This window comes from Parambassis ranga, chromosome 3 (genome assembly GCF_900634625.1).
Source record: "Parambassis ranga chromosome 3, fParRan2.1, whole genome shotgun sequence".
NCBI lineage: Eukaryota > Metazoa > Chordata > Actinopteri > Ambassidae > Parambassis > Parambassis ranga.
The window spans coordinates 7,794,384-7,811,771 of NC_041024.1; the positions used below are offsets into that span (position 1 = coordinate 7,794,384).

Below are 17,388 nucleotides of genomic sequence, written 5' to 3' on the forward strand. Positions count from 1 at the left end.
ATCTACAGAGTCTGCCGGCTCTCCTGTGGCACTGGGTCTGTTCATAGTGGTCCTCCTCGCTCTCCTTCTGGCCGTTGGCTTCATCGTCTATAAGAAAAAGAGAGCCCACTTCTTCTCCACTGTTCGCTACAAGAGGACCTACGATGAAACAGACTCTACCAGTATCATAACAGATGCAGACTGAGCTTGCTTAGGTAATCAGCCTCAGGGAGTAATGATTTTTGCATTTTAGTACTTTTCACCTAAATCAAGACACAGCTTTTCACATTTTTTAAAAATTATTTATTTGTCATGCTTAAGTGTGACAACTTTTTAAAATGACCTGTAAAAGTGTAAATATAGTTTGAAAATTGTGTATATCTGCCAGTTCTATTTCTTGATTTGGGTTCATTAGGATTGTGTGAATTAATGCCTTACTCAAGGTAAGTGCTTGAGCAGATGGTGTCTGACAAATGTTGATCAGCGTGGGATTATGAGTTGAAATATTACAAAATGTGTCTTAATCTCCAGTTTAGCCTTAACAGGTGAAATTGCACTGTTACGTGAGTGACTTCAAACATTGAGAATATGTGCTCTTATTTTTTTTATACTTTATATAACATTATTCAAACTAATACCAGGCGTGATTGACACATGGTGGGGGAAAAAAATCAATTTATAGGCTTTTAAACTGAAAACACTGCAGTGCCTATGTTGCCTGATTGTGTGTTCCAGGTAGTTTATTAGTATAACCCTGCCAGATGCCCCATAGAGGGGAACTTAAGATTTGGGCCTACAACTGGTCTACGGATCTAGTTTTTGTTCGACTGTGCCTTTAAATAAGCAGGAATCTTCAAACTAAATAGATGAAAACCTCTGACTGTGCCTTGTAGCATCAGTACTTCTTATGAGTCTTAGCTGGTTCAAACATGATGCTTATCAGTTGTCAACACGTAGATCATATTGATTAGCCTAACAGGGGGTAGGGCACCATCTTAGCCATATTGTGAATCAGACTCCCATCTGTATAATTTATATAAATCTGATTTTACTATGCACTTAACTACTGAGCAAGAAAGCACTTTAAGATGTTGTGAAGATACAGTCCCTATGTTTAGGCGCAAACTTGAGAGGTTCGGAGAGTTTCTTCAGATTGCACTGGTGTTTGCTGTAAAAATGCTTTGTAAATATGTGATGTTTTATAACAGAATGAACCAAAGATGCTCTGACTCGTTTGAATGTCAAAAAGCCTGGAAGCTTTTCTTCCACTTTGGGGAATTTGCCTCAGTGTGGCTTATTAACCTGTTCATGTTGCAAACCAAATGTTTTTACTTTCTCAGCACTCCTGCACAAATTTTTTCAGCCCAAATCAGGTCCGGTATCCTTCCAATAAAAAGTCCAAAGAGTTTTATTTTGTAAATCTCATAATGTTGTAATTAGAGTAAGCTTTTGTCACACACACTGTGATGCATGTAGAGAGTAGAAGTGAAATGTATATTAAAGGAAGATATTCGTCATTTTTCATTTGCCAGAATCATCCCTTGACAGCAGACTATTCACACATCTTTACAACACTACAATTAAATTGCAAATTCTGACAATGATTTTCCCTTTGAGTCTTTGAAATCGTCCACTTTACAACACCTGCTTGCCAGAGGAAACTGCAAATTAGAGGCTAAATTAGATGTGTTCCTACTGTGTGTTAACTCCTCTATACAGCAATTTACCTCTTGTTGGAGCAAAAATATGCCACCTATCAACATCTGTAAGCCCTGGCAGAGAAGTCTGGTAACATCCAGTGTCAGTGTGAGTCTAACACGAAGCCCCCCGTTAATTCTACTGTGACATTAGCTTTACTAGATAACTGTAAATCAATGTACAGATATGAAGACTTGACAGAAAAAAGGCAGTTTGCAATCAATCTTTATTCCCAAAATATGAAACAATGGAGAAAGTTTGTTGATGGGGTAAGTTTTAAAAACATATTCCTAGAGGGAAAATTCAGAGAAAAACAGACACATCACATTTTTTTTTTTTTTAGATGATCTCCCAAAAGCATAGTCTTACATGTCACTCATCACCGTTTGCCTTCTTATTTAAACATTAAAGCACTTGTGGTAGTTAAAATAACTTGCATTTTTATTTCATTATAATTTAATAAAGTGCACTCTCAGAAAAAAACTGACATAAGGTGTTAATAACCAAAATATTTTACACGCTAGTTTATTTCATAGTTTGCATATGCACAAAAGCCACCAGCAACAAAGGCGAGACATGTTCTGTGCACTTGGCATTTCTCAGTGCTGTTGCATTTCCAGATGAACATGACGATGTCAAAGCATGTGCGAAAAGTGGGTGAGCTACCATATGGCGTAGAGTAGCCCTGAAATCATCTGACCTACTTTTCGTTCCCCCCGCTAACCCCCTTTCCACCATTTTCACATAATTAGTACTCATCTTCCAGATCATCGTCCAGGTCAGAGAACTCGATAGACGGTCTGTTGTCGTGTTCTTCCTCGTCTCTTTCAGTATCTGCAATCCAGAGACACAAAGTTAAGCTTTGTAAGTCAGAGAGAATTTAACGATGTGATGTAAAGCTGGTAGCTTCAGACAAACGGATACAATGCTTGCTTTGCAGCAAGAGGGAAGAGAGAAGGATTGAGCCACATACTGTCATGGCTGTCCATGTGTTCATGAAGAATTCTCACCAGGTTGAATAACTGAGTGAGAAAAGGAAGATTTGAAGCCTGCCATAATTCTACACTTTAAAAACATTTTTTCTAAATCCGTGCTGAACATTTTGCAAACATTAGTATACACTGACTACAACAGGAACAGGAACTGTATAATGTGATCTGACAATAATGCAAGTGGCTCTTTCAGCGCATTGTTGAGAAAGTGTGCGTCAGTGTTTCCTCACCCCAACTCCATCAACTGCCCCGAAGACATCAGAGAACCTCTGCTCACAGAACTGCAGCAGCACCACCAGGTAAAGCCCACTGCTGATAAACTCATCACATGACTGAGGAGAAAGAATAATTCTTATCCCCTCTTTGCCTGTGTTTGGATTAACAGAGAGTTTAAGTAGATGTTTCTAAGAGAGATTACTCACTTGCACGTGTGTCCTGTATAACTCCTGAATGTCAAAGTTGTCAAAGTTCAAGTGCAGCTTCTCCTTGCAGAGTTCACATGTTGTGATGGCCTCCAGGTTTGTGCCTGACATCAAAAAAAAAAGGTTGGGAGAGAACAGATGAGGTGAGACGTGATACTGGTGGAAGCTGTAGCCATAATCAGAGGCTTGTACTTACCAAAGTCAATTTTGGAGCGCAGCCATCTCTTAATGCATTCCTGGTGAACGTACTGCAGACTGCCAGTGCAGCGGCAGGGCTGAATCAGGGGGTTGGTTGAAGATTGCTCGCCCATCTGACAGATACGACACAGGTCTCCTTCTTCCTCGTCAGAATCCTCCAGCAGCAGTCTGCAGCAGAGAAAGGAGAATATTTAGATGTCCTGTTCTGTATTAGCAGTGTTACTTAAAGTACTCTTTGGGCAGTATTTGTGCATAAGCTTAAGAACTCCTTTTGAGTTTGCATTAAACACAACAAGGATGACTACATCTCGACGGTAATCACACACAGTACAAGAAAAAAAAGAAATGCATGTTGTGTTCTATTACCTCTCTTTGATCTTCTGCAGCTTCTCTTGATCTCTACTGGAAATAGTCTTCTCCTTCTGGCCTTCCAGCTGGCTCTCAACACTGCCTAATGGACCCCTAGACACGGATATGTTCTCATACACTCCGACCCTGCGGGTTGGTGAAAATTGAATCGAGGAATCTTCGAGTTCAGGTAAGGTTTCATCTTCAAATCTCCGAGCGCGACCCGTGTCGAAGGCATCTAAACCAACTGCTCCTTCCTCTTCCTCTTCCTCCTCTTCCTCTTCATCTTCTTCAGATGTTTTATGTTCAAGATCATCCCACCTACTCAGTAAATGCTGTCGACGGCTGTAGCCATCAGCAAATCCTGCTGCTGAGTGTGTGCTCTCATTCCTAGCATGTCTTCTGAGACGAGAAAGGAGGGGCGGGCAGCGACCACGGAGGGAGGAAGACAGCCATGAGGAGCTGCCGCCTCCTCCACTGCTGTGGCTGTTGTTACTGCCAGTGCTAGGTTCTCTCCATGATGCCATTCTGGACTGTGTCAGGACACTACGATAGTCACTGCCATTTTCCTGGATAGTCGTGAGGTCTGGTCTGTGATTCCTGAGGCTACCCGTGACTGTCTCTGACCCACTGGTATCAGCATCCACACCAGCCCCTTCATCACTGTCTACAGACTCTCCACCAGTTGATGGACTGTCATCGTCAACAGAGCGAACACTGGAAGACCCACTGGAAGAGTCTTGGCTGGAACGCCGTGAAAAGAGACGAGACAAGAGGCGGCGCGTGGTGCAGCGGCCCTCCTGGCCCTCTCCAACCTCAGGAGCCGGTCTTGGAGGGAGTGTTGTCTCTGCTCTGGCCAGGGGAGTGGTGTACCGGGGGGAATAAGAAGAGGAGCTATCTGAGGAGAAATCAGGTCTTCTGGTTTGTTCCTGAGACGAGTAGAGGCTTGGCGAGCCTTTTGATAAACGAGTTGCAGGTCTACTGCTGTAGTCGCGAACCAGAGGAGAAGTCTGGTAGGAGGAAGAGGATGATGAAAGGTGGCGATTTAGAGATCCTTCTCTGGCAGTGGAAGAAGAAGAGTACGAGGAGCGAGGGTAGGCAGTTTCTTTAGGGCGAGCTCCTTGTGCGTATGTAGAGGTCACCCTGTCAGTTTGATCTGAAAAGAGAAAAGTGTGGCGTGTTTAAGACTAACCTGTGTTTAACGAGACTTTGAAAGGTTGTATATCAGTCAAAAAAAAAGATGCCTACATAATGAGGAAACTAGCCCAGGAGGCCTAACTCTTCTTTCCCCCAAGCTTGAGAGACTGGGCTCATTCTTTGTCTCTTGCTCTCTCCTAGACAACAGTGGATTTGAGGAGGATGATGAGGATGAAGAAGACCGTGAGCGTAAATGGCATGAGCTCCATGATGAATCAAGCAAATCACTATGTTTTTCGCCTGCACCTGTTGAAAAGAGTTTCAAGTTAACAATCCCAAATTTGGAACCACAAGTTTTCTTATGACATTGACAAGTCTGGTATAATGTACCTCTGGCACTGCTAAGCCCACTGCTGGAATGGATGGATCCTGTAAGTGAAGTGCTGCCCGTTCTTGAGTACAGTCCTCTGTTGTATGAAAGTTTGGCTCTTTTAGAATCACCATCATCACTGGCATTCAACAGACTGGAGCTCATCCCAAACCTTCCCTCAGAATCAGTCTGGAAATGAAGGACAAAAGCCATGATTTCTCCAACGTCCACCTTAATTGCATGTGATGTTCTACTAACAACTGGTAGAAAACAGCTTCAGTACCAGCTTGCTCCTGCTGCTGAGAGTGGAATCAGCCCGTGGGCGGTCATAAGATTTGCTGCTGCTGGAGGGCGTCAAGGAAGGCAACTTCCAGCTGGAGGAGCGGCTGTCAGAGCTGCTGTAGTCTCTGGGTAAGCTCAGGAGGTGAGAACTCTTCAAAGGGGTAGAGGAAGGGTAAAGCATGCAACATTAGCAAGACGACATGTCTGAGCTTTTTTTTGTTGAGTGGTTATTCATGTTGTTTCCATTACATTAGGTCAGAGTGTTTCACTACAAAACAAACACTAGACTGTGTTTGTTTCTGTTTGATAACAGCCTGTGACTGCAGAATGCTAACAGATGTAAAAACGTTTCAATCTTTTCTCTTAAAACATTCCTGTTTGTGTTTATTGTCAAGTGTTTTTATGACTCAGGTTAGAAGTAAAAAGACTATTTTCAGAAGACAGTTTAAACTAGTGTTCATGTCATAGATAAAAATTAATACAAAGTGGTGATTTGGTGCATGCACCTAGCTTAGACTCTTCTAGAAAACAAGAAAACTCAGGAACAACCAGATGGGGCCCTGGCCAATAGTAACACTATCTTTTGAGGGCCTTGACGAGAAGTGGGACTGAAATACACACATGTACCAAGGAATCTAGGGTGCCCTATAAAAAGACACAAAGTGTCTAGTGGTGCACCAGTGATCTAACATAGTCAGCTACTGTATCAGGGAACCTCTGAGAAAAGAGCTAACGTCAAGACACTCTCTCTGGAATACACCAGAAGGGCTGATGACTAAAGCCTCCAGTAGGACAGTGATACAGATATTAAGTGCAGTTTCTGCTCTTTTTTTAATCTTATCCAAAAATTTCAACATGACTTAATCACCATGTATAGTCACTGCATATCCAAATTGAATTAGTGGAAGCACAATTAATCTTAAAGTACACTCTAAATAAGCATTACAGCATCCTACAATGCAGGCAAATTTTACATTAAAGGTGTGTACTGTGTATAAATGAGTATTAATATGTATTTTTTTGCCATGTTGCTACAGTGCTGTGCCATCTGCCTACCTGTTTGCTGAGGTCCGATTTATAAGGTGTGGATGCCCTTGGAAAGCGGTCATTATTCAGCACAGTCTCCCTACTGTACAACCTACTGGAGCCCAGAGACGAGGAGGACACTGCTGGACTGGGTGTATAGGATGAGCTGGACAGGCAAAAAGGAAGTCTGCGCGACCTGGAGTCCATTATGGATTGCTTGGAACCCTGTAAAATCAAAATGAGAAACTCAAATATATCACAATGAAGGACATGAACTCCACAGCTCAGATAAAAGACTTTTTAGCAGGTCCTGCAAGAGCATCTGGATCTGTGTGGTAACAAGCCCTTGAGGGGTGGCGTGCTAGCATGACTGATTTGTTGATGCAGCACACGTGATAGTGGGCCTGTAAACACTCTAACTTGCCAGCAAGCTGCTTCCTGGTTTTGGCATCAAAGTCCCAGTGCCTATCTTTGGGACTATGAACTCTGTCACATGAACATGACACTTACCCGAGAGCAAACAGTCGCACTCTGAGCAAACATGATGCTATTCAACACTTATCAGCTACTCAGCCATGTATTATTGACCAGCATTACAAATCCAAATACCGAGTGCAGAGTAAAGGCGATCAAAAAATTCTTAGTACCCTTTTTTATTATTAACGTTTAAGTAAACCAGTAAGAATTAGTGGAAAGTTTCCGACAGAAGATCAGTTTGAGTTACTCCCTGCAGCACCTGTGGTCAAAGATAGCTCACTGAGCCAACAACCTGTCAACTGAAATGAAAGGTTGGGAGGCCAGATAACAGGCACAGTGGTTGCACCACACGTGCATACACACACACACACACAGATGCAATCAATATGATGCAGAGTTCATATAGTGATGTGGCTGAAAATAAATTCTCCCCTTTACAAAGCTGCAAGTGTTAAGAGATCTATGCATAAAATACATGTAATCAGTCCAAACACCACTAAAATAAAAGCTTAGGCCTCCATAAATGTCCACAAATTTCAGCCATCACATTTGAACTGATTTACTGAAGAGACGTTTGGACTGCATTCCTTTTAGCTTCATGCGTAACTAAAGTGCATTTATCAAATACTAGCGAATACTGTCAAAACAAAACATCCACCATTATGATTAGCTACAGAGTGAGCGCCTTCCTCTGCTTAAAAACAGGGCGGACAGCTCACTTTTATGGAGGACTCGGTGACGCCCTGAGGTGAGGCTGAATTACCTTGACTGCTTCGTTGTGTACCTGCTCTTCTGCGCTGCTTTGTTGATATAATCATTAGTTTACCTGCTCTTTCTTACCGCTGCATTCAAAACACATATAACTTTGTCTATGTGCCGGATTGCTGGTAGCTGACAACAGGTCGTTTGATAATATTTAAAACATTTGGATTAGCATTAGCCTTATAGCATTATATCCGTTAGCGCTTCCTGGTCAAAACTTTACGTCACAGTTGTTTTGCCAAACATTACATTCCGTTGCATCGATATAAAACACCGTTAGCAGTTAAAACTAACACGATAAAGACGGCTTTGTTCGATTAGACATCGATACGAAAGCGATCGTGTAAATATTTACCACCTTCGTGGCTGATATTAGTGGCCGTTCAGACGTCGTAACGGAATAGTTCAGCTGCAGTTTGCTACAACTGACAGATCCGTTAGCTTTTGGCTAGCTGGTTAGTTTGTCATACGCTTCGACATTTAACGCGAAGATCAACGTTGAGAGATTATCCGTTTGAGCATGTTTTAGCACACTGAGACAAATTACATTAGCTAAATTCACATCGCCGTGCGCAGATGTCCTCACCTCTGAATCCAGTCCTCTCCTTGCTGTAGTACAACAGGAACGATGGCGTCTGTGTTGGCTGCTGTTGACGCACAAGGTTAAGTGATTTACAATGAGTCGGGGGGAGTGGTTTAAAAGATTGTTTTCAGGTGGATGTCTGTGCAAAAGTCTCCCACTAATCTTTGAGTCTGCTATGTTAATGTATGCACGGACCGGAAGCACATGTACGCCACTGGATTACAGTAAACTCCCCCTCTTCAGATTTACAGACTGTGAAGTTAGTTTTAAATTCAAAAATCGCTTTGTTCCCATTAAAAAGACAACACTAGACTAGACTTGTTAAACAATTCAGATTAGATCAATTCACGTGTCACAGATACTATTGAAAACTGCAGTTATTCTCTAAGCATTTTTGTCAATTATACACTAGAACTCATCATAATTAGACATTTGTGTATTATCAGCATGTTTTTTGTGGTATCTGATGAAAGTTTTAAGGGCATAGCAGGTGATCAATAGGCAGGAAAATTTTAATTTGATTTTGCGGTTAAACAGTGTAATATCTTGCTCTAGATGTAGTGTTGCCATTGTCTGCCATTGATAGAATCTGCATCTTAAAAGTATCTGAGGTTCTCCTGAGCGTCCTTGAAGTTACATTCCACCCCTGATTACTGCTAACCAGCACTGGTTATTGTAAATAATTAAATGCAGGTGTTGGTTGACAGAAGCCACATAAGATTCATTTGAGTTCACCTGTTCCAAAAATAGCCACATGGTGTCTTTCATTCTGTTTAGATATGATGTTTTTGTAAACTTAATGAGCAGAAAGTATTAGATCAAACTGTTTAAGTTCTTTGCATACGGTTCATCAGCAGCAGAGTTCCTGACCTGTAGTTGACCTACATCTGACCTGCATTGAAGAACCACTGACCAGTCATTAGGGTTGGGCGATATTGGCAAAAAAATTAATCGCAATTAATCATGGCATTTAGCCGATAACGATTAATTTGACGATTATAATTGATGACAATTGCACTTACATGTTTTTGACTCTAAATCGCCACATTGTTCTAAAATGATACCGACAAATCATCAGTCAAGTTAACTACTTCATTCTAACAGGTTAAGCTGTTAAGTAGTGATTAGGCACCAACCAGCCATGTTTGAAATATGTATTGATAACAGATGCACAAACTGCTTCAAAATAATAATGAAGCAAACATTTAAAGTAACTTTGTCCTTCAGATGTTCTTATCTTAAGGTCACAGAGCAGTGCATATCAACATTAAAATTAAACAGGACAAATAAGTTCAGAAAAGTCACATCAGTGATTATTTCAAGTTAAAAAAATGTGTCTGTGCAAATTAACCTGTGACTGGAATATGTCACACACTAGTGCACTGTTTTCACTCATACTGTGGAACAGCAACAGAAAAAAAATATTACAAACAAACCGGACAATTCCGCATTTAAATGTATGTGTGTGCAAATTAACCTGTTACGTTCTGTCCTATCTTGCTGTGGAGTCAATTAATAAAGATCAGGAGGCAGCTTCTCCAGCCGGAGTTTAATACGAGCAACAACCAACGCTCCACGCTTCACACCTAATGCATGTCGCGTACGCATGCGCGGCACTATACACTACAGCTGTAGCCGGCGTTGTGGCCTCGTCGCGCTTTCTTCGGCTTTCTACTTACTCGTACTTACTTACTTATGGTGACAGATGTTGAACCTCTGTTAGGAACATGCTGCTCCGCATCATTTAACTGAATACCACTGCCTTCCGCCATTATTGTTATTGTGGGCCCACATGTGCACGCTTGCGGGTGATGGTGCGAGTACGTCGCACACAAAATTGCGTCATCATGACGAGGCACTAATTGATAAGTGACAAGTATTAATCGGTGACAGTTTTTCTGACGATTAATTGCACACGATACGATTTTGCACAAGCCTACCAGTCATGGTTATCTGTAGTACTTATTGGTGATATTGGTGTTAATAGTGGTCATAAAGTACTTTAAAAGAACCACAACATGCCTCATTTACAGTCAAACTGGCCCACACAGCGAAGTGTGTTTGCATCCTTTCATATGACATTACGCTGACCTACATTTATTTCTCGCAGACTAACCCTAACCCTAACCATAAACACTACTTATCCCCACAGTGTGACCGTGTAAACAGATTTATGTCCCCACAACATGAGTAATACAAGAACACACAGAGAAAGAGAAGGAGGGAAGACGGGAGAGCGTGTGTGTATCCACTGTGCTGTCCAGGGCTGACGTCATTATGAAAAGTCACAGGAAGCTGATATCCACTAGGGGGCGCTGTAGTTCATGCTTTTTTTCCCCTCCAGATCTTTGAACTGCATTGTTATTTGCATGCCATAACTTGGTGTTTGTTTAGTCAGGGAGGCAATTAAAACCAATTTCAACCGGTTTAATTAGATTGATTTGAATAATTGCTTTGAAAGGCACTGCAGATCCCATCATCACAGCAAATCCAGGATTAGCAGCATTCACACGATTTACATACTTTAACTCACTAATTTAGTGGACCTGAAGAAGCATTGATCAAGGATCACCTCAGAGCACATACTTGTTTTTTTCAGCTTGTTTTTATGTTGCAGGTTATTTTATAGGTACGATTAATTTACAATCACGTAGGCTGAATTCATGTAAAGTGTGTGGGGGTCCTGGGAGGTCAGTTTTGGAGCAGAGCGGGATCGCTGTTGCACAGCAGATGCATAGTAATGTGAAGGTCAACAAGATACTCATCATGCTCGGTAACATTCAGCACTTAAAGTAGCCCAGCAAGCCATTATTGGTTGCATGTATACAACAGTGAACACTGATCAAAACCAAGTGTAAATCTTACCAAGGCTATAATACAACCAGAGGTGAAGGAGAAACAGAGAGCGAAAGGGATAAATATAGGAGGGTGGAGCTGCAGATTAATTGCTGACAAAAAGGACGCATGACCTAGACAAATGAGGAAGTGCAAGGTCTGGTGAGTTGGGGAGGAGGCTGCTCAACCCAATTGCAGGTCTGTAGGCCAATGCCACTCACCCCCCTTTTCCTTCACATGATTCCACACACTGCTAAGTGAAGGGAAACTACAAGCTCTCCTCCCCCAGTGCTGCTGATAGGATGATAATGGAGCATTCCTTGGAGCTGTTTTTCATTCATGGTAGCTGTGACAAGGGAGGAACATGCTTTTTTCCACTGGGGGCAGCTAACTCTTTCAGCTAAGATCCTGTTCATGTAACCTGAGATTTGCACACAATGGCCTCCTCTTGCTTGAATCCTCTTATGTGTGCGCTGTGGATATGAGATGGATACTTACCTGTCTCTTTGAGCTGTTGTTCCTTTATTCCAGCTGTACAGGATATCATGGTGCAACATCAAAGATTCCAAGTGTAAAGGAAATACATAATTATTGCAAATTGCTGGTCTCCGACATGTTTCCTCTGCACTGTGTGTGTGTACCAAAGTCAAAATTGCTTAAAAGCATAACAATGTAAATCTGTAGGAATAAGTTGAGATGTTTACACTCCGTTCGTGAAATTAGCTTTAACTTGGGGCATAAGACAGAATAACTGCAAGAATGTCTGGATTTGTCCGGCACTGTGTAATCACAAAGGAATGTCCTGAGACATTTCTGCTTTTCCTCTGCAAGACCCCTCTTTTCCCACGGCTCGTCCAGGTCTTGAGAATCTGTTTCCTCTCTCTCCCTTCCTCCCTCTCTAATGCAGTCCTCTCTCTTTCTGTGTTTGTGGAGACAGATGAATACCACAAAGGCTGGTTTATAGGAGAACTACAATACAAGCTCAGTGTCTTCAAGAGCTCAAAGGGCAGCAGTCTGTGCCTTCTGAGAAACCCCAAGGAAGGAATATCCAGGGTAGGTTTGTGTTATTTTCAGTGTATAAATCCAAAGGAGGATTCACTGAAACAAACTAGTGAATTTACTAAGCACACTTTTGGAAGCTGTTGTCCCAGGAGAATTTCCTGTGTGTTGCTTTCAGAAACCTTCTCACCCAGGTTCAGAAATTGTCTAGTACAACAAACCACAGGCTAAGTATGGCCAAAGAGTTCACCTTTATCCTCACCGTGCAATATCTCTGTCTTAAATAAGGAAGAAAAATAGTTTGTATTACTGTTTTGATTTCTATAATAACGGATTCTTGAGGATAGTTATTTTAAGTGTGTACAGACCTGGACTGGAGACATCTGAACACAGTAACAATGGTGAAAAAAAAGCAAGGCCACATGTGTTAACACTTTAGGTCACATGTTTGAGGGGCACCATCTAAAATGCTTGAGAGCTATTTGTGGACACTCCTCTCTCAACATACTTCCAGTCAGAAAGTATTGTGCTGTGTTTATTTAAATTATGTATTAAGAATCCTAAGGAGGAGTTCCTATTTTTTTCAAAAGTGACTTTTGGCAAATGGATGTTTTACCTCACATGAACACAAACATGCTTCTCCAGGAATTGAAAGAACATTTGTTGGTCTTAATGTTCCCCAGACACAAAGTGACATCTGCCTCCCTCCCTGCATGCCTGCTGCTCTTTGTTCGGAGGAGCACATTGAAGGCAGAGATGATGTCACCATCGTGATCATTACTGTGCTGTGTGGTGCCCTATTTTTGACCAGGCGTCACTGAGGGCAGGCCAGAATGTCTGCCTGCACAGTGCCAGGAGGAACAGCGGCCTGCCAGTGTTAATTAACACAGGGCCTGTTTTCATCAGTCCTAAAATCGTCTTAAGACCACCCCCACAGGCCCACCTATAAGTCTGGGTGCACATGCCCGTCAACAAATGCATAATTTGAGCAATCTGATGAGTGTTTGTGGACATGTTCTTAACCTCGTGGTGCTTTGGTATCAATCTGAATTATTTAGTCAATATTACTAATTTCTAATTAGAATTCAAAAATTGATAATATGCACACAATTCCTGCTTATTATTAACTTGAAACCTAATTCATTGTTATTCAGTTATTAATCACTCATCCTGCCCACTCCTGTTCAATGTAAGCATGTTTGTTGAATTATTTATTTTGCCAGTTGAAGAAATTAAGAGACTATTAATAATTAAAATAATACAAATACACACTTCAACAGGAATTTTATAATATGCAGCAAATAGTATTTGGTGTTAAATTCAATTATACTGATCATCCTGTCATCATAAATTGATCCATAAAGTGTGTATAAAGTAAATTGTATTGCAACTGTGTATAGTTGATCATCATGCACAGCATAATAACACTTTTACATGTACAGGTGTGAGTGATTGACAGATGTTCTCTCTCACTTCACTTATTAAGAAATCCCCTTTCAGAGGTTATTGTAACCAATTAGACGTATTCTCTACATTTTAGACAGCTTACTGGTTATGTGTTCAATTTAAAATGAAATCAATTATCTGGGAATGCAGCAGGGAATATGAAGAGGTGAATGTCTGTACATGATGTGCATAATCTAAGCCGGAGCACTAAAGATTTCCCTACCACAAAATGTATCTAACGTTGTAGTCAAAAATATGTAAATGCAAAAATACCTTTACCAAATTAGAAAATGAGACCATCCAAAATGTAAAATATTCTTGATTCTGTGATTATTTTAAATATTTCTGTATTTCTGATTTCTAAATGGACTTGTATAAGAATACACCAACTTATGCGTCTGGCAGACCTTTCACGTCAAAATACTGATGTTGGGTGGGGAAAGACATACGCTTTTCCTCACTTTAATAACTTTGATCAAAAACATGTGACTTCACAAGCTCCCAACACCAAAACCACAGCCCACTGTCTCCAACATTTTGTCTTCTTTCATGCCTCTGCAGATTAAGAGCAGTGCTGATGCTGACTAGTAATATGTATGCAGACATTATGACTGCAGGGGGGGGGGGGTGTCTTTTTTCATACATTTTATAATAGCTCTTACGGTTTATACACAGTTCAAACACACCTCTAGAATGAATATGAAAGCTTGTTCAATAGATGGATTTTTTGAGGGCCTTGACACACACACACACACACACACTATATCTGAAAATAGCTCATATTGTATGCGTGGGCATTTTTTTCCTGCATTTAAATGAGACTTTAAGGTCTATAATTAGACCATAGGTAGCATTTCGAAGCAATGTGTTTGCATGTTTCAGTTTCATTTTATTCTCTCAGTTGTATGCAGTGAGAAATGGGAATCAACTTCCCAAACATATATACATGCTCTCGAACATGTATTGCATCAGCATTAAGAGTGTAAAGTGTTCATATGTGGTCATGTTTGAATGACATTGAAAGCCATACAAGATGATTTCAGACCAGGCACTCTATGGTTGGATATAACAGTTTATTACCCTGATGTGTTGAGACATGAACGCTTGCATGTAAAAGAAGAGATACAGAAACAGATTCATGTATTTTTATCCTTTTGTAGAAACAGCAATGCTGTATGTGCTCCGCACATACACTTTTGTTTCCTGTGGCTTTTTCTTCAGCAAATGAGGAACTGGTTCATTTCTCAATTTGAAAAATAAGTTTCAGACTGTTTGCAGCTCTAACATGAGTTCCAACTCATAAGACACCTCTAAAACTGTGTCTTATCTCCAAAAGTATTCACAAACTGTTTCCTGTTGCATGTCATTGTTGCATAATTTGGGCCAAACTTCTCTCTCACATGAGTTTGATTTTGTCCCACAAAAGTTGTTGTTCACACTGACACTTAGCACAAAGAACAGCTAATGTCACATTAGTTCCACATTCGGTACAGAACAGTGTAAACAACTTTATACCTTGTCCTGTTGCTTTGATCCAAATTTTCAGGGAGGTCCGCCAAATCAAACTTGTCAAAGTCACTGCTTAAATAAACACAGAAAACAAAGCATTCTGCTTGTAGAGATCTGTTTAGCTTATATCTCTGCTGACTTTGCCAGCAATGATGTCTGTCAATAAGGGCTGAGAGCCTCCTGTGGATTAGCATTTGAGCATTTGAATTTCATGAAAGGTAGCCTTACCTTTGCATTACAAATTACTAGTGAGTGATTGAGTAAGTATGTCTCCATAGAGTTACAATCATGTTTCCAGGAAATGACCATTGTTGCAAGAAAAATATACCTAAATCAAACTGTGCTACTGCCGCACTAATAGCTAAGAAAGTGCTTTTAATGTGGGTCAGAGAGAAACGTAATGAATGCAGGGACGTCTTGTGCACCAGTCATTGTCAAAGATACACCTTCTGTGGACAGAAATCAAAGGTAGTTACATGTAAACTATGATAAAGCGAGGCACTGAAGCTTGAAATTCCTTCAGCTGTGAAAGTCATTTCCCTTGAAAAATCCCCTCAGCATCATCTGTCACAAAATGCAGAAAACAAGAGAAACTGTCACAGGATGTAAGTAATGTGAGCTCATCTGATTTGTATTTTTTTTCTTATTGGCCATGTGAGTGGGAAAAATTCCATAACACTGTTAGTAAGTTGATTAAATCATAAAACCTAACTGTATTTAACAGTAGAGCTCCTTTAGGGTGATATCCATACAGACTTGAAAGAAAAGACTAGGTTGATTACAAAGCTAAACCCTTGCACTTAGGATTTAGGAAATGGAAAATCTGCTGACATTTTGTGCTGTGCTGTGCTGTGCTCTGTGTGTGTGTGTATACACACTGGCGTGGATAAAGATGTTTTTATTTGATTCAAGGTCATTTGGCTTTGCTCAGGTTGGGGTGACATTTGCTTGTGATCTCATTCTTCATGGAGAGATGCATCACTGTGAGGCTGAGAGTTGTTTCTTCACTTTCCTGGCACAAATGACTCCTCATTCCCAGAAAAGCAACATACTAATGCTCTCCCTCCCTCTCTCTCTCTCTCTGTATCGGTCATACACTGACAACATGTGCACACAGACTGCATCTCCTCATTGAACGACAGTGTGAATGTACCTCATCAACGAATGAGTCACTCTACTACTCTGCTATTATGATGATTTCTCCCTTCTGTGTATTACATCATGCAACAGAGGGTTCTGCTCAGTTACATACACCACAGTAAACACCATCCCAGCGCACTTGTTTAGACCGTGCATCCTTGCATGGGAAAACATTGTGTGGCTGATCTTTCGAATCACTTTTTATCTATTTATCTTTGCATGCATTTACTTAAAAAGTACAAGATTGTTATAAAGTGACATTAGGATTAAAAAAAAGAAAAACATCCCTTAGATGTCTGTGGGGTTGAAGGTCATAGATGGATGCATATTTCACTGTCACATGGATTCTCATGTGCCATTAGGCATAGATAGGCTTTCAGAATATGTGTGATTGTGTCCCCTCCCTCTGTAAGTATAAAGATTTGCAGGATACCAATCAATACCAGCGTTCATCTGGCATATTTGCTGAATTTTATGTCAGCCAGAGAATATGAGTGTTATACTTTGAAGCACACTAACATTCTACATATAGCAGCCACAAATTGGTCCCTTGTGCTTTTAATCAAACAGGCAGTTTAAATCATTGACTTTTCAAATCATTACATCTCACACGGCATTGTGTTCAAGACTACTGATGTATTGAAAGGATGCTACAAAGAAAAGATATGGTTGGGAAGAATAATTACAGTCCGTTTGCAGGGTTCTTACATTAATCCAAAACAAAAAGATTAAATTAAACTCAACCATTATAGCTGTGTGAGATGTCGGAAGCAGGGGAGGAACAATAGCGCTTGACTCTCTTCTATACAGCAGAACATTGTCTTAATTTAATTTATTGGGTGTTTATTTAATACTTATTATGTAGGACACAACAATAAGTGAGGACTAATTCAATTGCATAAAAAGACATCCTTAGGCCACTTTTTCTTGTGTGCGAACACTATTTTAAGCCCCATTTATGGTGTTCAAATTAAACATCTCAGAGTTGCTGGAAGCTTCTTGTGTTAATGGAATCCCACATAGTGAATTGTGTGGAGAAGAGAGCAGATGAATCTGTATTCCCTGAATGTGTCTGGGCAAAAATCAATAAATGCAAGCACAGCTCCTCGCTTCTGATGGCTGTCCCTGTCTTTGCATGGTGGACTAATAGAAAAATAATAATTAAATTTAAATCACCAGATTAAT

At 40.7% G+C, this 17,388-nt stretch overlaps 2 protein-coding genes across 3 annotated transcripts in view; one reads left to right on the forward strand and one right to left on the reverse strand.

Moving 5' to 3' along the window:
- ly75 (lymphocyte antigen 75) overlaps nt 1–1,496 on the forward strand; it is a 28,004-nt gene extending 26,508 nt beyond the window's left edge. For both annotated transcript variants that reach the window (XM_028402784.1, XM_028402785.1), the window contains one exon: nt 9–1,496. In XM_028402784.1, the coding sequence (XP_028258585.1) occupies nt 9–184 (176 nt within the window). In that variant the 3' untranslated portion in view covers nt 185–1,496. The remainder of the gene's footprint in view (nt 1–8) is intronic.
- A 388-nt stretch (nt 1,497–1,884) lies between these two features.
- Nucleotides 1,885–8,432, reverse strand: marchf7 (membrane-associated ring finger (C3HC4) 7). Its single transcript, XM_028402786.1, has 11 exons — nt 8,278–8,432; nt 6,483–6,677; nt 5,428–5,577; nt 5,165–5,333; nt 4,886–5,080; nt 3,656–4,793; nt 3,288–3,457; nt 3,092–3,195; nt 2,900–3,001; nt 2,651–2,699; nt 1,885–2,511 (listed from the first exon to the last, which is right to left on the reverse strand). The coding sequence occupies exons 2-11, from the start codon at nt 6,657–6,659 to the stop codon at nt 2,426–2,428; spliced, it is 2,340 nt and encodes a 779-aa protein (XP_028258587.1). The 5' UTR covers nt 6,660–6,677; nt 8,278–8,432; the 3' UTR covers nt 1,885–2,425.
- Between the last annotated feature and the right edge of the window lie 8,956 nt (nt 8,433–17,388).

What these genes read in the sequence shown, in the direction of transcription:
- marchf7 (XM_028402786.1), bottom strand. Translation starts at nt 6,659, where the DNA reads ATGGACTCCAGGTCGCGCAGACTTCCTTTTTGCCTGTCCAGCTCATCC. An exon ending in GCGCTCCAAAATTGACTTTG is followed by an intron (nt 3,196 to 3,287) that starts GTAAGTACAAGC and finishes TTTTGATGTCAG; the next exon opens with GCACAAACCTGGAGGCCATC. An exon ending in TATACAGGACACACGTGCAA is followed by an intron (nt 3,002 to 3,091) that starts GTGAGTAATCTC and finishes CTTTCTCCTCAG; the next exon opens with TCATGTGATGAGTTTATCAG.